At 55.7% G+C, this 18,220-nt stretch overlaps 1 protein-coding gene across 1 annotated transcript; it reads right to left on the bottom strand.

Moving 5' to 3' along the window:
• Positions 1-1,368: 1,368 nt before the first annotated feature.
• U2AF2 (U2 small nuclear RNA auxiliary factor 2) lies at positions 1,369-17,832 on the bottom strand. The gene is made up of 12 exons (XM_032793057.2): positions 17,612-17,832; positions 16,992-17,042; positions 15,558-15,587; positions 15,116-15,219; positions 14,787-14,938; positions 13,784-13,900; positions 6,988-7,126; positions 6,275-6,354; positions 5,642-5,764; positions 3,539-3,625; positions 2,586-2,834; positions 1,369-1,889 (listed from the first exon to the last, which is right to left on the bottom strand). Exons 1-12 carry the CDS (start codon positions 17,830-17,832, stop codon positions 1,755-1,757), a joined length of 1,488 nt encoding a protein of 495 aa, XP_032648948.2. The 3' UTR covers positions 1,369-1,754.
• Positions 17,833-18,220: the final 388 nt, after the last annotated feature.

Below are 18,220 nucleotides of genomic sequence, written 5' to 3' on the forward strand. Positions count from 1 at the left end.
GGCCCATCGGAAGTCCTGGGGGCGGTGCTAAGTCCCGCTAGTTCCTACCTGTCCTGACACCGTGCTGCAGCCAGCAGCAGGTCCGGCTCCTAGGCAGGGGGGCCATTGGGCTCCGCGCACTGTCCCCACCCCGAGCACCGGCTCCGTACTCCCATTGGCCAGGAACCAGCCAATGGGAGCTGGCAGGAGAACAGCACTCATGCTCCTCCACCTAGGAGCCGGACCCGCTGCTGGCTGCTTCTGGGGCACAGCACGGACCACGGTCCCAGGACAGGCAGGAAGCCTCCGATAGCACCCCCAATCCCCTTCCCCGAGCCCCACCTGAACCCCCTTCCTGCACCCCAAACTCCTCAGTTCTGGCCCCACCCCCAGTCCAGAGTCCTGACCCTCATCCTGCACCCCAAACTCTTCAGCCCTGTCCCTATCCCAGAGCCTGAACCCCCAGCCCCAGCCCCCCCAAACCTGGACCCCTCCTGCACCTCAAACACCTCGTCACTGGCCCCACCCGAGCCTGAGCCCCTAGCCCAGAGCCCTGACCCCAACCCCCTGCCCTGAGCTCCCCCAAACCTGGAACCCTCTCCTGCACCCCAAACCCCTCATCCCCAGCTTTTTTCTTCAACTGGGTCACCAGAAAAAAAGTTTGAAAACCACTGATCTAAGCAGCCATCCTCTATAGCACCTGTGCCTCAGTTTCCCCCCAGCTGTAGCCACAGGTAACAACTTGCCCTTTGGGTCTTGGCCATGGAGGCTGGGAGCTTCACCAGCGCCCGAGGCCCAGGGGAGCTGGAATCTCTGCTGTTACAGGGCACCAGCCAGGGGGCTAGACAGCACCAAGCGGTTGCTCCGAGTGCAAACTGCTGGCTAACGGAGCGGGGCCGAGAGCTGACAGCAGTGGCTCATGCTTCAGTGTGTGGACCGGTGACACCCTCGGCTGGAGGCTTCAGTCCCATGGAGATAACCTACTATAGCTACACACACCCAGAGCTGGCTCCCAAGGGGTGCTTAGAAGAGTGCTTGTTCTGAATGGGGACAGGCAGCCTGACCCAGCAGCAACTTGGGTTCTCCTCCTACCTGACACCTTCGGGTATGTCACAGCACCCCCGTGCCTCAGTTTCCCCTCCACCATAGCCGTTCTCGTCTCTTTTGATTGCAAGTTCTTTCAGGCAGGGATTTCTCCCACTCTCTACCTGGATGGCAGCTGGGAGGACGGGGCCCCCCCATCCCAGCCCCCGAGGTGTTCCCAATCTCTGTTTCAGCAACCCAAACACCCCCCACTCCTGGGTACCCACTGTTCCAGCTGCCCCAGACAGCCGAGCCCTGCCTCAGCACTGCCGCATGGAGACAGACACAGGCAGGCGGACCCCAGGGGACTGGAAAAAGTGTTTAATTACGACGGGAAATAAAAGGGGGGGGGAGGGCACACTCCATACGCACACCGAGGGGGGATAACAGAACAGGCGGGGGGGNGACGGGTTTTTGCTTTTAATGGAAAAAAGAACGGGGGGGGGGGGGGGGGTGCCGAACGAGATCCTTCTCAGCCAATACGCAACGGCACAGAGAGAACGGCGCAAGGAGACGTCTCTACTACGGAATAACCATCACTGGCAGCCGTCGGCTGGGAAATCGGGGGGGGGGGGTCTTTCTTTTTGGGGAGGGGGCAGAAAACAATTGGAAAAAAACAAAACCAAACCATTTTGGCCATAAAATAGAAACCCGCCGCGTGGGTGAAGGGCCGGCCTGGCCCGGTCCGGCGGCTACCAGAAGTCGCGGCGGTGGTAGGAGTCGGGGTCGCAGTACTTGGTCACCACCACTCTGTTGGCGAACTTGCGGCCGGTGAGGCCCTGCATGGCCTTCTGGCAGTCGAAGACAGAGGTGAACTCCACGAAGATCTGGGGGGAGGACGGGGGGTTACAGCACCAGCCAGACGTGTAGATGAGGGTGCGGGGGCCGAGGTTGGCTCTTATCCCATTCCCCCACCCCGGGAGCCCCCCCATCCTCTGCTGTAGCCACCAGACCCCACTCTTCTCCCAGAGCCAGGGAGAGAACCCAGGAGTCCTGACTCCCAGCCCCCCCTGCTCTAACCACTAGACCCCGCTCCCCTCCCAGAGCCAGGGAGAGAACCCAGGAGTCCTGACTCCCAGCCCCCCCTGCTCTAACCACTAGACCCCACTCCCCTCCCAGAGCCAGGGAGAGAACCCAGGAGTCCTGACTCCCAGGCTCCCCTCCCCCGCAACCACTGGACCCCACTCCCCATCCAGAGCCAAGGAGAGAACCCAGGAGTCCTGATTCCCAGCTCTCTTGTGCCAACCCACTAGACCCCACTCCCCTCCCAGAGCTGGATGGGGGGGGGGGGGGGGAAAAAAAGAAGAACGGCCGGCAGAGGCGGCAGACGGAGCAGATGCGCCGCGCGGGGGGGGGGGGGGGGGGGGGGGTGGCGAACCCAGGCATCCCTATTCCCAGTGTCCACCCACCCACCTCTAACCACTAGACCCCACTCCCCTCCCAAGGCCAGGGAGAGAACCCAGGACTCCTGGCTCCCAGCCCCACACCCCCCTCTCTACCCACTAGCCCCTACTCCCACGCACCTTGCCGCAGCCGGGCACCTCGACGCCGTCGACGGGCCGGGGGATCTCAATGGATTTGACCACCCCGTACTTGCTGCACTCGTCCCGCACGTCCTCCACAATCTCCTCGTACTCCTCGTCGTCGAGCAGCTCCTCCGGCAGCACCATGTTCATGAGGCAGAGCACCTCGGTGGGGTGCCCGCCCATCTGCACCTGCGAGCTCATCAGCCCGGGAACCTGCAGCGTCACTGGGGTCTGGTTTATCGTGCTCTGCGGAGACGGGGGTGGGGTGGGGTGGGGGGTTATGCACTGGCCCAGGCCTGGCCCCGAGAGCCCCTTCCCGGCCAGCCTGCCATGCACTCCGGCCTGCTGATCCTGGCCTCTGACCTCGCCCTCACCCCCGGGTTCTCAGGGAGGCTGTCACCCGACCCCTGGGGGCTCTTCGAGAACCCCAACCCTTAGGGTTGAAAGGCGGGATGCTGCCTGGGTCTGCCGAGAGCCTGAGCCCACGGCCCTTTGGGGAGGATAAGCAGGGCTCCCCCATCCTAATCAACTTGGAACCTCATGAGGCACCTGAAATCACCCCCCACCCTGCCTCTCCAGTAAGATACCCAATGGGACCCCCTGGAAACGGCCCTGGCACCCCAAAATAACAGGAGAAAAAGCAACAAATTTTCTGTTGGAGACGAGAGAGAAAAGGCAAGTTTTGCAAGGAAAACTGCCCCAGCCGTTCTAGAAGCATGGGAATTGCTACACTAGACCACACCAAAGGGCCACGCTAGCCTGGGATACCAACCCCGCTTGCTCTACCCCATTCCCCTCCCAGAGCCAAGGAGAGAACCCAGGAGTCCTGGCTCTAAGCACTAGACCCCACTCCCCTCCCAAAGCTGGGGTGAGCGCCCAGGAGTCCTGGCTCCCAGCCCGCCTGCTCTAACCACTAGAGACCACTCCCCTTCCCAGGAGTCCCAGCTCACCAGCGTGGCGTTCTTGGCTCCGACGCTGGCTCTCTGCACCAGCAGTTTCTTGTCACCCAGTTGCATGCCGTTCAGCCCGGCGATGGCCTTCGAAATCAGAGGGGAAATGAATCTTGCTGCTCGCAGCGCCGGAGCGGGCGGCTCCTCCCCCCCGGCCCCCCGCTGCAATCAGCCCAGACACAAAGGGCACCGGACAGACGGACGCGCGCGCGCGCACACACTCACGCAGCTCTCTTCCGCCCTCGGGGAGCCCGGCCTACGCAGTGGGAGGCGATGGGAGGGCAGGAGCGGCTGGCTCCGAAGGCTCTCCTGCCCTCCCCTGGGGGTGCTGCGTTACCTGCATCTCTGAAGGCCTCCTGGACCGCGGGCGCACGGCCAGCTGAGGGCGCTGGGGCTGGGTGCCAGCCATGGACACCCCCTCGGCGGGCCGGCAGGGGAACCTCTCGACCGACTGCGCAATCTTGCTGCATTTCCCCACGCAGCAGGGGCCAGCCCGCACCTCAAAAGCCAGGTGGGAGGCAGCAGCACAGACCGCCTGGGGACGGGGAGGCTCAAGACCAGGTTGAGGATGGGGCTGCAGGAACAAGAAGTGGGTGGTGCGGGTGGAGGGGGCACAGCACGGTGATCCAGACAGACTGAAGTCAGGTTTGGGACAGGAAGTGGAGAGAGGGCACAGCCCCAAGACAGGCTGGGCACAGAAGTCGGGGGGTGGGAGCAGCATGTGCCCAAAAGACGGGGCCCAAGTCAGGCTTCTGCCAGGAACAGGGACTGGGGCAGCGCACAAAGATCCAAAACATAGGCTGAGGGCAGAAGTGGGGGCGCCGTGGGGCTCAAAGGACAGGAAAGGGGGCGGGGGCACAGGCCTAAAGGACAGGCCGGGGACAGGAAGTGGAAAGGGGGCACAAGTCTGAAAGACATGTCGCCTGAAGACACGAAGGGCCGGGTGGGGACAGGAAGTGGGGTGGGGAGGGAGGCCCACAGAGACCCAGACAGGCTGGGGACAGACCCAAGTCAGGTTTGGGACAGGAAGTGGAAAGAGGGGCGCAGGCACAGAAGGGGTTGTGGGGCACAGACATGTTGGGGACTGGAAGTAGGGGGCAGGCCTGAAAGATGGGCTGGGGGCCGGACAACGCAGACACACACACGCACCCTCTTGCAATTCACCCAAGCGCCGAGGTCTCGCACCCAGCATGCACCATTAGACCAGCTCTTTCTAAGCCCTCCAGGGGTGGGGGTGGGGGAAGACTTTTTGGGGGTGGTGGGGTGGTTATGAAGTTACGAGCATCTAAGGACCCTCTCTGTGGCAGGATGCCCCTCTCCCACCAGCGCCGGGGCTGACTTTTTGTGGGGGGCGATTTGAAGGGGCGCAGGGGGGCAGGGTAGTTTGGTTGGTTGCTTCGTTTTTTGCTTTTTTGTTGTTTTTTTTTTTTAAATCCAAAAAAAAAATACATTAAAAAAATGATATATATACTTGCATTTGAACAACTACCGCTGGAAATGCAGCGCACAGAGGGCCCCTGCTGCTACGGTTCTCTTCCTCCTCCTCCCGCTATAACAAAAAGCACAGCGGGAGAAGAGAAAACACCGTTATATAGAAAGTCCGAAGAGATTTCTATAAGGCTGCGACCGACGCGGGCAAGTCAGGATCGGCGCTGGAGGCAGCTGCGGCTGAGGAGGGGGGAGGTTTTCCCGGCCACAGCGGGATCTGATAGGGGGGTTTTATTTGGCGAGGGGGGGATCTTACCGGCTTGCATGGGCAGAGCAGAGCTGGGGTCTTCGGATTGGTTTGTGGCCGCTGTTCGGGCTAAGATTGGGGAGAAGGGGGGGGAAAAGGGGGTGGGGGGGAGAGAAAACGAGGCGATCACAGCGACGAGGCGCGGCCTATGGGGGCCCCTGGAGCTGTAAAGGAGAGAAAGGCTGGCGCTCCCTAGGGGTGGAGGAAAAAAAAATTCACCTGCTCAAGGAGGGGAGGAGGAAAAAACCAAAAAAAGAAAAAAGAACGCATACCCCCCCGCGGCTGGCTGGGCTGACGGACGCAGGCCCCTCGGAGGGCGGCAGAGCTGCGAGGAGAGGCAGGCGGAGGAGGGGGGAGTTGGGAAGTACCTGGTCTGTGACGTTGATGTCCACATACTCGCAGAAGGCATAACCCTTGGACAGCCCGGTGGCGCTGTCCTTCACCAGGTTGAAGGCCTTCAGGGGCCCAAAAGAAGTCAGCAGCTCCTTCACCTGGGGCGGATGGGAAAGGGCAGGGTGAGGCAGGCAGGCAGCAAGGACGCCTGGGCAGCTGTGGGCACGCCTCCCCTGCCTCAGTTTCCCCTCCCCACCCTTTGTCTGTTTAGCCCAGGAGCTCTTTGGGGTAAGGGTGGCTGGCACTGGCCCAGGCAGCACCCCCAGGGTTTGGCTACTGGATGGCACCCGGCACGACACTTCCCCCGGTCTCGGTCGTTGGATGCCCAGGCAGCACCTGGCGCCGGTCTGGCTAGAGGCTAGGCACGACAAGGGCTGAACGCTGCCACCGCCGCCTCCCGTCATTCAAAGTCCTCCCCAGCAAAGATTTCGCATCAGCCCCACTCTCAGAGGGCAGCTCAGGCTCAAGCCAGAATCCGCAGGCTGAGAAGCCAGCAGGTTGGAGCTACTCGTGGGGAAAAGCCCCTTCCCGGTGCCCCACGTGGGGAAAGTGGCCCCAGGTGGATCCAGGCCTTGGCCGAGGGAGGCCACCTGCTGCCCCGTGCTCACCTGATCGTCGTTCAGGTAGTTGGGCAAACCCCCGATGAAGAGCTTGTGAGCCGAGTCCGGGACCACGGTGGACACCACGCCTGCCGGAGGGAGAGGGAACAGATGGGGGTCCTACATCATCCTGCATGCTCCGGAGCGGCTAACAGGCAGCCACCCCCCACGGGACAGCAACACAGCCCCTGCTCATCCAACAGGGCCACCTGTGTGGTGGTCCCTGTAGTCACAGCCTGTGCCCCACCCCAGAAGGGCCATGTCCCAGCACCAGATGAGCGGTCCTTGTATACTCAGCCCCTGCGCCCACCTCAGAGGAGCCGCATCCCAGCGCCAGGAGAGGGGTCCTGTTATTACCAACCTTGTGACCCTCCCTAGAAGTGCTGCATCCCAGAACCGGGTGAGGGGTCCTGTTATTACCAGCCCTGCGACCCTCCCTAGAGGTGCCGCATCCCAGCACCGGGTGAGGGGTCCTGCATAACCAGCCCCTGGTGGACTCTTGGACTCAGACTTACCGGGGTGTCTGGTCCCTCCCTCCACTTTCTCCAGCCTCCCTGCCCTGCTGCCCCACACCCAGATGGGCGTACGTTACGATGTCATGCGGCACATGTCTAGGGAAGAACTGGGCACGCGGCTGGATCTCCCTTGCCCCAGTGCGCTCTGGGAGGTGCAGGCCTGCTCACCCCTGTTGGCCCCACACGGGGGCAGGGGGGACTACTCACCTGGCACGTAGACAGATGGGTTCTCGGACATGCCGGGCAGTGGCTGATAATCATGGGGGCGGCGGATCTTCAGCGACTGCCCCTGGAAGATGATGCCGTCGAATGCCATGGCCTGGGTGGTCTCATCCACAGAGCGGAACTGCAGGAGAGCCGGGGCAAGCCGATGAGGGACACGGATGCCCGATCGGCACCGCGCGCCGCAGCCCAGAGCCCCTGAGGCTTATGCAATCCGCCCACGATTCGGCCCAGATCTGCCCCCCCCAAGCGGGACCACTGCCCATGTAACCCTGTCTCCAAAAACGAGCACATGACACCTCTGTTGTGTCAACTGCCTGCTGCACAACGCCCCCTACTGGCCACGTCCAGAATAATCTGGCCCTGGAAGGAGTGTTGTACCAGCCAGTCTTAATCCAGGCTCTGAGCAGAGTTTTGACCCAACTCCCCCTACCAGGGGCATAGAAAACCCTCCTACCTGGTGCCTGAAGTCAAAGCTCTGTGACCTGGCTGGGAGGGACTTGGGGGAGGGGGGAGCACTAGAAGCCAGGTTCCCTGACCCAGGAGGGGGTGTGTGCAGTTAGAACCTTTGCAGTAAGGACAGGGGCGAAGTCATGCGAGCGCTGATAACCCTCCAAGACCTTCCCACAATTCCCCCGCAGGCCAGACAAGTTCCAAATCCTAGAGCGTCTCCGCACAAATACCCCTGGAACCCGGGCCCAGCCGCGAGGTACAGCCGAGCGGTGTGGTTGCTCACGCCCAGGCCAGCTGTCCTATGCAGACGTAGCCACAGTGGTCGGCTGACGCCCCGAGACAGGGTGGGGTGTCCATTATGCTAGGGCTGGGGAAAAGATTTCCACTCAAACTCATTTTCCATGGAGAACAGTGATTTTGGTAAATAAAGTTCTGCACGAGAAGTGCTTGTGTGCGCGCGTGTGTGACAATTTTTAGACACAAAACCCAAACACCCCAAAACTAAAATATTCCTATTTAACGCTGGTGTAGACTCCAGGCAAGCAGAAACTGCTCACCAATATAAGCTGGACTTCAGGGACTCCCAGGATGCACTGCCTTCCCAATCCAAGAGGCTAGGTCATGGTGCACCATGGGAGCTATAGTTCCCTTGCCTCAAGCCCCTATTTGCATCTACAGGCTTGGGTCCCTGCTGGCCAAACTATACCACCCATGGAGCAACAAAGCCAGGGACTCCCATAATGTACCACCTCCCCTCTGCAAGAGGGCTGCAGGGGTGCATCATAGATTCATAGACTCTAGGGCTGGAAGGGACCTCGAGAGGTCAGAGTCCAGTCCCCTGCCCTCATGGCAGGACCAAATACTGTCTAGACCATCCCTGACAGACATTTATCTAACCTACTCTTAAATATCTCCAGAGATGGAGATTCCACAACCTCCCTAGGCAATTTATTTCCAGTGCTTAATACTTGACGCCTAGGACATTTTTCTAATGTCCCTAAATCTCCCTTGTTGCAGTTTAAGCCATTCCTTCTTGTTTATCGTTTAGAGGCCTAAGGTGAACAAGGTTTTCTCCCTCTCTTGATTGGACACCCTTTTAGATCCTGAAAACTGCGTTCATGTCCCTTCATCTTCTCTTTTCAACTAAATTAAATCCAATTCTTTTCAGCTTTTCTTAGGTCAATGTTCAGCCTTTATATTCTTGTCCTGCTATTCTCCTGGACCTCTCAAATTTCTCCAACTCTTTCTTGAATGCGGTGCCCAGGACTGGACACAATACTCCAGTTGAGCCTAACGCACGAGTAGAGTGGAAAGATATGATTCCGTTGTCTTTGTTTACGACCCTAGTTAATGATTCCCGAATCACGTTTGCTTTTTTTGAACGCTTCACCTGTTGAACTCATATTTAGCTTTGTGCTTCCACTATGACTAGATCTCTTCTTGCATACTCTTCCTTAGACAGTCCTCTTCCTTTCTGTATGTGTGGGAACTTGATTCTTCCTTCCTTAAGTGGAGCACTTTGCATTTGTCTTTATTGATTCATCCGATTTACCTTCAGCCATTTCTTCATTTGGTCAGATTCATTTTTGATTTTGACCTGTCCTCCAAGGCAGTTGCAATCCTCCAGTTTGGTTCGTTAGCAAATTATAAGCGTACTTTCTATTTGACAACATCTAAAGTCGTTGATTGAGATATTGAAACAGAGCCGGTACAAAACAGGCCCGTCGGAACCCCACTCGTTATACCTTTCCAGAGGACTGGGGAGCCATTAATACCCACTTACTGAGTACGGTTTATCCAGCCAGTTATTGCACCACCTTATAGTCAGCCCCATTCTATGTTTGCTTAGTTTATCGATTAAGGTATATCATGCTCAGAGCGTATCAAATGCCTTTCTAAGTCTAGGTATACAATTCACCGCTTCTCCTTTATCCAAAGACTCGTTATCCTATCAAAGAAAGTTATCAGACTGGTTTTGACGATTTGTTCTTTAAATCCTGCTGGCTATTCCCTTATACACCTTACACTTCGAGGTTTTGCAGTAATTTCTTTTATACTTGCCTCATTATCTTTCCCTGGGCCGAAGTTAACTAACTGGTCTGTTTAGTTTCCTGGGTGTTTATTATTTCCTTTTTTATAGAATGGGCATTTATTTGCCCTTTTCATTTCTGGCTCTTCCTGTCTTCCATGGACTTTCCAAAGATAATAGCTAGGGTCGATCCTCCTCTATTACTACCATTGAGTATTCTAGGATGGCATTTCTTTCAGCCCTGGTCTTTGAGGTGTCTAACTTTCAAAGTGATTTTAACTTGCTCTTTTTTCTTTTATCTGCTAAACTACCCACTTCCCATAGATTTCCTATAGTTAGACATCTTCTTCGCTTCTCAGTGAAGACCGAAACAAGAGTCATTAAGCATCTTCTGCCATTTCAAATTTCCTTTATGTTTCTACCTACCTCACTGAGCAGTTGGGTCTACCCTGTCCTTGGTTCTTCCTATTGTTCTTATTGTATTGATAAAAGTCTTCTTGTTTCCTTTATTCCCATGCGTTAGTTTGCGTCATTTTTGTCCTTTGCCTTCTATCTTGCCCTGTTCTGTGTTATTTGCCTATTTCATCCTTGTAATCTGAACACTAGTTTCCATTTTTTATTGTCCTTTTTATTTCGTAGGTCATGCGAAGGATTTCGTGGTAGCAGTTGTCTTTTGCACATTATTCTCTCATTTCCTACATCGGGAATAGGCTTATGCTATTTGGGCCCTTATAGTGTTCCTTTGAAAACTAGTCAACTCTCTCCAGTTGTTTTTCCCTCAGTCTTGAATTCATGGGACCTTACTATCAGTTGTCTGGCTTATCAATCCACTTCCCTGAAATCCATGGTTCTCTGTCTTTGCTGTACTCCTTCTACTCTTCCTTGGGAATTGGACAAACTCTGTGACTTCAATGAATCAGCTTTACCAAGCTTCCTATCTACTTCGTCAAATTCTCAACGAGCTTTCCTCCCTATTTTTAGTTAATAAATCAAGTCTAGAAGTTCCCCCTTAGTAGCTTACTTCACCTTCTGATAAAAGTTGTCTGCTGCAAGACAGATCCAGGATTTATTGGTAGGTTCTGTAGCCCGCTGGTGTCATTTTTCCACATACTTGGGTTGTTGAAGTCCCCCATACACACAATCTTGGGTTTGGATGATCTTTTGTTTTGTTCTAAAAGCCTCATCCAAGCATTACCCCCTGGTTAGGTGCGACCTGTAGCAGACTCCCTAAGAGCATGACATCCACTTGTTTTTTTTACCCTTTGTATACTACCCCGAGACTTCAACCTTTCGTTCTCTATGTCATCTCCACCTCAGTCAAAGTCTGTACATTTTTAGATACCCAGCAACACCTCTCCCTTTTTCCCTGTCTATTCCTTCCTGAGCAAACTATACCCATCCACACCAACATTCCAATCATGTGTATTATCCCACCAAGTTTCAGTGATGCCAACAATGTCATAGTTGTATTTATTTATTAGCACTTCCAGTTCTTCCTGCTTATTACCCATACTTCTCGCATTTGTATATAGGCATCTAAGATACTGGTTTGATCTTGCCTCTCAGTTTTGCCCTGACCCTCCTTTCTCTCTGCCATTATAGCCCACGTTACCTCTTGTTTCCGACCCATCTCCCAGGTCTTCATGTTCCCCACTTACCTGTGGGCTTTGCTCATCTGTCCCCATCATGCGAGATGGAGTCCAAAAAGGTGGCCCAGGGTGTAAAGGAGAATGGGAGCATGAATCATCCCCTTAACTACAACTCCCATGAGGCACCGCAGCGGCCTTTCAGCACTGAAATATTTCAGTTTTCAGCCAAAATATTTTGGTATCCAAATTTTTGCTGAAAAACAAACTTTCCAGGGAGGAGGAAACATTTTTCCCTACCAGCTCTAGATCACATTCCCTCCCTTGCACACAGCAGACCTTTGTTATCCCCACCAATGTCTCATCCTCCTTCCAAATGTTGAGCAGACCCTGGCCTCAGTCCCATCATGTGGCAAGGAGTTCCACCGGCTACCGGTGGGGCCCAGCTTCCTGCTACAGGCCACTTCAGCCAGTAATCCCACTGCCATGCTGCCTCATATCAGACCACTAAGCCCAGTTCCGCCCCCATCCCCCAGGGCAGACTAGATCCAGTCCTGCATCCATGCCTCATGGACAACACCCACCCATAACGCACTATGGCCCATGGCGCAATCTTCCTCCTGACTCTGCTACAATCACAACATCCTGGAGCATGGACTCTATGTCCCCTTTCACAGATTCCCACGTCCAGAAGGGACCACTGGGATCATCAAGGTCTGGCCTAAGCCCAGACAACCTCACCCAATGATCCCAAAGCTGATTCTACAACCTATTATGAAACCAAAATGATTAAACAGACAATTTGTCAGCACCTGGAGGGTATCAGGGCTATAAGGAATAGCCAGTATGGACTTGGTGAGAACAAATCCTGCCAGCCAACCTAACTTCCTTCTTTGGCAGGATTATTGGCCTACCGGACAGGGGGACGCGGTGAGGTATCTTGATTTAGCAAAGTTTTGACACAGTCCCACATGACATTCTCACAAGCAAACTAGGGAAAGGAGCTCCAGACGAAATTCCTGTGCAGTGGGAGCACCCCTGGTTCAAAGACCGACACTCTGATTAGCTAGCAGTGGGTCGCTGTCAAACCAGGAGGCCTATCAAGCAGGGCTCAGTCCTGGGTCCGGTACTAGGCAATACTTTTGTTAGTGACTTGGATAACGGAGTGGAGCGCGCTTATAAAATCCGCAGATGAGACCGAGCAGGGAGGGGTCACCAGCGCTTTGGAGGTCAGAATTCCAAACAACCGTCAACTGGATACGAGATCAACCCGACGAAATCCAACGAAGACAAGTGCAAAGTGCTTTCCTTCGGCAAGGGGGAGCCACAGCAGAGCTACAAAGTGGGGACTAACTGGCCAGGGGGTTGCACTGGCTTCCAAGGGAGATTTTTAAGAAGAGCTTGGACGAACTCCCATCAGGAATGGTCTAGGGATGCTTGGTCTTGCCTCAGCGCAGGGGGCTGGACTCGATGACCTCTCGAGGTCCCTTCCAGCCTGGTATTTCTGATCTGCAATTTCAGGGGGAAGCTCGAGAGGGGCTTTCAGAAGGAGAATCTGGTCTGAATTTCAACTGGCCAAGAGACCCCACCCCACCCCTAAGTCAACTGCACCAATGGCCCATTCTCCTCCCGGGGCTTCTGAATTTGTCTCTTCATCTTCCTGGTCCTGCCTCTTTCTGCTAGAGTGAAGGGTCCTCTGCCAGCAGAAGTCTCCTCTCGAGGGAGGTGTTTGCAAGCTGAGGACCAATTCACCTTTGAACCATCTCCAGAGAGACAAACTGGCATCTCACCAGAACAGCCCATGGGGGATTCAATTCGGCTCTCATCAACGCAGAAGGGATTCCCAGATTCAATAGCCAGAGTGGACCACTGTCATCATCTAGTATCTAGTGTAATGGTCTCCAACCTTTTCCGGGTGGCAGGCCCCAGATGATAAGCCACCGAGGACCGTGGCTGATGGCCAAGCATCCACCAAAATGCCACCGAGAAGCAGCAACGTCAAGAGGCGAAGCTGCCAAAATGCCACCAAAGTAGCATCATCAAGAGTCACTGCCGCCGAAAATCAGCGCAATTTCAGTGGTGGCGCCACTTGCTGTCGCCATTTTCCGCCAGATGCTTGTCCGCCGGCCAGTATGCCAGCACACACAGATGCCCCAGCAGGCACCGCGTTGGGGACCACTGATCTAGTGCATAACACAGCCAGAGAATGAGCCCTGAGTAATTCCTCTTCAAACCACAGCGGATCAGTTCGAAAAACAGCCAGCGTGGATTTTCAGTGCCAGAAATTCCACCCTGGCCCTTGGTAGTTTGCTCCAGGGGTGAATTCCCCTAGTAGTTAAAAACATGTGCCTTATTTCCAGTCATCAACCGCAGACGTTGGAGCAGGTTAGGCCGTGATCTGCTAGACTAAAGAGCCCACGATCACATCTCTGTTCCCCATCTAAGTAACTAGAGACTGGATCAAGCCACCCCTCAACCTCCTAGCTAAGCAGATTGACCTCCTGGAGCCTGTCGCTATACAGTCTGTTTTTCAATCCTGGAATTGTTCTCGGGGCTTTTCTCCGAACGCTCTCAAGTTCAGCAACATCCTTCTGGACTTGTGGCCATCGGAATCGGACAATAAGGTATGTTACGGGAGCACCTAGGAACCCAGGCACAGCCCAGGACCTCATCGTGCCAGGTGCTGTACAAACAGAACAGAAAGCCAACTCACCTCCAGGAAAGCAAAATTCTTGTCCTGATTGATCTGCACAGCCAAGACAGGGTTGCCAGGGGCCTGGGTCAGCCCTCCAAGACGCATCTGAGCATTAAAGAAATCCATCATGGCCTCCTGTGGGGAGAGAGAGGGGGAAGACGTGATGTAGGGCAGCGCATCACCGGGCCCAGAATTTCAAATAGATAGCAAAGAGCAGGTGGGAAAACTGGAACAGCCTACTTGCCTTGCATGATGGTAGCAAACTTTTGTGCTACGAGGGATTTCAGCCCCACAATTTTCACTTTAAAAAGAAATGGAAACAACTTTTTGATCTTGGTTTTTTGGTTGAGCGAGAGTCAAATTCAAATAATAAGAAAGAGAGCACTTCCCCTACTGCTATCTGGAAGGGGAGCCAGCCCCGTTTGTCACAATGAAAAGAAAGGGCTCGCAAGTCGCTGGAGCGGAGGATGTTAAAACCACGCCAGCGTTCCTGTTACCACGGCCAGGAGCGAAGAGGGCAAATAACAGACCCAAATTGCACTGCTCACAGGGGTAAGTAGAGCGACCCGTCTGCACGGGTCACAGGGACAGAGACCTGAGCCCACTCGGGACAGGTGCAGCTACCGATTCCCAACGGCGTTCATAGACACAGTTCTGGTTCCACCCCTGGCACCCCCAGGCCTCCTGGGCTTTCAGAACTGATGACCCCCCCTGCCACCACACCCCCGCCCTGAAGGCTATAATGCAGCTGAGGGAGCGGTATATCCTCTTCAGCCACCTAGCTCAGGCGTCGGCCCCAGTGAGACATTATGGTTAGCGTTTCCCCGAAGCCGCTTATGTGTTTAGCCGCATGGCATCAACCTCGCTCCATGGATTCTGCTCTCCTTTGCGGCCAGCACTGCCCTGTTTTGGAGAGAAAAGTTATATCCTCCGGCGCTCCTCGACGTCCCAGGCAGAGAGAGAGTGCGGGCGACACACGGACAAGAGAGAGCAGCAGCCGGGCTGCCGAAGCCACCAGTACCTCAGTGATGCCGAAGGGGATATTTCCAACGTAGAGGCGGCGGGCCTGTCGGGTCATCTGGCTGCCGACCACTGGGACCGGGGTGGGGGTCACGGCCAATCCATCAGGAGTCATGGTTGGGAGGAGAGCTGTGGCTGGAATCTGACCCGCGGCTAGGAGAGAGAAACACCAATCCACACGTTCAAAACCCGATTCCCCCCCCACCCCCTCGCCCCCTGCACCAATGGGGAGTGGGGAGCAATGGGGCAGAGAGAACGCTAGAGGGCCGGGGCGGTCAGCAGAGGTCTGCACCCTGCTCGGACAGATTGCACCTAGGCGGGGATAGATACCTTGCATGGCTTTGTACTGCATGGGGGTGATGTGCTCAAACCCAGGCGGGGGCACATCCCAGTATTTGCGGATCTTCTTCTTCTTCTCATGGCGGGGGGAGCGGCTGCCAAGAGAGGAGAGACGTGTCACCGGGCAGGAGGGGTGAGGTTTGGCCCTGGGCTAGGACGACAATTTCTGCACCACGATCCAACCCCAGCCAGGGTCACCCCTCAAGATTTGGCAAGTGTTCCCAGCCCAATAGGCCCTACCTCCTTTTTTGGCCAAACCCGGCAGCAGCTTGAGGCAAGAGCCGAGCGCCAAGACCAGCAGGGGGCAGCAGGGGGCAGCATGGGGCAGCCATGCTCCACTGTGGCTGACATGGAATCCCTTCACCCTAGGGGTAAACCAGTCCCCCCCGTGCCTCGGTTTCCCCACCTGTTCAACAAGGATAACGGCACTCACCTCAAGGGACCAGCGAGATTTAGGGGTGACCTGAGAGGGAAGGAAACAAAAGTCAGGTTCGTGCCCTTTCCTGCTTCTTTATGGCCGCTGAAAGGATCGTTCAGAGATTTCATTCCTGCATTCACCATTCAGAGACTCTGGGGGTGACTGGAGAACTGGCTAAGTCGGGGCATTACAGGAACGCCAGCAGAGAGACCTGATTCACCGACAGTGGAAGGAATCTCCCGCTGACTTCCCCCAAAAGCCTGACACATGGTTCAGAGATCCCTGTCAAAATTCCCCTTCCAGTTAAGGGCAGAACAAGCATCTAACGCACTCTCCCCACTGCTCAACCAAGGGAATCCAGATAAGAGCCACACCCCCAAACAGGCTTATGTGAATGTCCTGTCCCTCCCCAAACCACCAAGAATTTCAGGCCATTGCCACGTCTTTTGGGCTTTATAAACAGCCAGGATGCCACTGGGAGATCAGAGCCTGGGGGACAGAGGACAGCGCCAGCTGGCAGTAACGAAGGCAGCGGAGGGTCCTGGCACACAGCTTATGGGGCATTAATATCGGCTGCGTGGTAACCCTATCGGCTCCTTTCAGGTCTCGCTGAACCTAACTGTGTCCTGGCCCCGGCCTCTCAGCCCCCCAGAGGGAAAGGGCTCTGGGGGAGTACCAAGGGACTGCAGAACACTCAGTCTGTGCTGCCTGGACTCCTAGGGTGCTGAGCCCCCCCAAAACTCCTGGCAGAGGGGAGTTATGTCTGAGAACGTGCCCAGAGAATGGCCAGTGTCTCTCCCTGCCCTCCTAATCACGGGAGGATAGAGAGAGGTAAAGAGATTTATTCTCCCCCCACACTTATACAAGTCACAGAACAAGTTACTGCAGAGCTGGGGAGAGAACCCAGGAGTTCTGGCTCCCAGCTCCCTGCTCTAATCACTAGACCTCACTCCCGTCCCAGAGCTAGGGGGTAGAACCTGCGTTCTCTCTAAGCTGCATAGCTGCCCAAGAGCCAATCAAGTGCCGCACACTGATCAGCAGAGCCGTGCACATCGGGCGGCACGTGCTCGATGCCCCCCATGCCCCTGTGCTCCTGCCCTCTGCCTTGGAACCCCTGGCCAGCTGCTCACAGGACCCTCCTGCTACCTGTGCAGAGCAGGGAGAGGGCCCCGATATCAGGGTGTTCCTCCCCCCAACCCATGTACCCCATCTCCACAGAGCAGGGGACGGGGGGCAGGGATCAGGAGCAGGGGGGCTGCTGCAGCCTAAATAACCAGCTTTCTGGTGAGTGAGTGCCTTAAAGAGAGAGCGCACAGGTCTTATACTCAGACTTGCCCAGCAGCACACCCACACACAGTCTCTGACACACACACACACACACACACACACACTGTGTGTCTATCTCTCTCTCTCTGACACACACACAGTCTCTGCCTCTGACACACTCACCTCCCAACACATACTTGTGTTGTTGCTGTTGTTGTTAATTCTTGGTTCTTCCTGCAATGCACATATAGTCTCTGTAACGTTACTCTTTCAAAGTGTGTTATTTCAGTGTTCTGACTGGTCTATGCATTTCATCATTTTTAGTTCTCTCTCAGCCTTAAATTTAATTCTTTGAGAACAGTGAGTTCTAAAATGCCTAACCTGTCCTGGCCGAAGTAATTATCCCTAGGGGAACTTTTCAAAAATATATTCTAGCTAGGTTTTTGTTTCTGCTGGTGGTGCACAGCCACACATTACCTGCACATGGATGGAAAAAGTTAGAGGGAACACTGGATAGAACCCAGGAGTCCTGGCTCCAACCCACTAGACCCCACTCCCCTCCCAGGACAGAATCCAGGAGTTGTGACTCCCAGTCCCCCTCCCCCATTCTAACCACTAGACCCCACTCCCCTCCTAGAGCTGGGGGTAGAACCCAGGAGTCCTGGCTCCTAGCCCACCAACTCCGTTCCCAAGGCTGGCAGCTTGGGGCCAGCCATCCCCGCTCCGGCTTCTCGAGCCGGCCACGGCACCAGTGAGGATGCGGGAGTGGGGGAGACGAAGGGGCTCAGCCTGCCCCTCCCTACCTGCGTCGCCTGCGGTCCCGTGAGACACTGCGCTGGTCTCTGTTGCGCCTCTCCCGGCTGCGGCTGCGGCGTTTCCGTTCGCGGCTCCGTGAGCGGCTATGGCTGCGCTTCCGGTGACGGTTCTCCTTGTCGCGCTCTGCGGGGGGGGGAGGGGAGAGGGAGGAAGAGGAGGCAGGCGGGTTAGCAGGGAACACAGGAACCCTGCCCCTGATTCTTGGCATCCCATCCCCCAGCTACTGATCTGCCCATATGGGGGCCTAGGCCTTGCCTGGCTCCGCTGTGGGTCCAGTTCAAATAACAGGTGCTAGTTTGCCTAATGCTGTATGCGGGGGACTCCAGCTACCAGCATGCAACGCCCCCTCCATCTCAGAGGTGCCGCCAGCAGACTCCAGCTCCAGCCATGCCAAATTGCATGGCATGCTGGGAATCGTAGTTTTTTTTCCGGGGGCTGCAACTCTATACTTTGCCTTGTGATGGGGGTGGTGCAAGCTCCCTAGAGAAGCCAGCCACAAAGAACCACAAGGCCCCCCACACCTCCTGCCGCACCTATAGAGCAGGGACAGGCTGCCCTAGATGCCAGAGCACAACCCTGATGCCAACTCTCCCCTC

Source organism: Chelonoidis abingdonii, chromosome 11 (genome assembly GCF_003597395.2).
Source record: "Chelonoidis abingdonii isolate Lonesome George chromosome 11, CheloAbing_2.0, whole genome shotgun sequence".
Lineage (NCBI taxonomy): Eukaryota > Metazoa > Chordata > Testudines > Testudinidae > Chelonoidis > Chelonoidis abingdonii.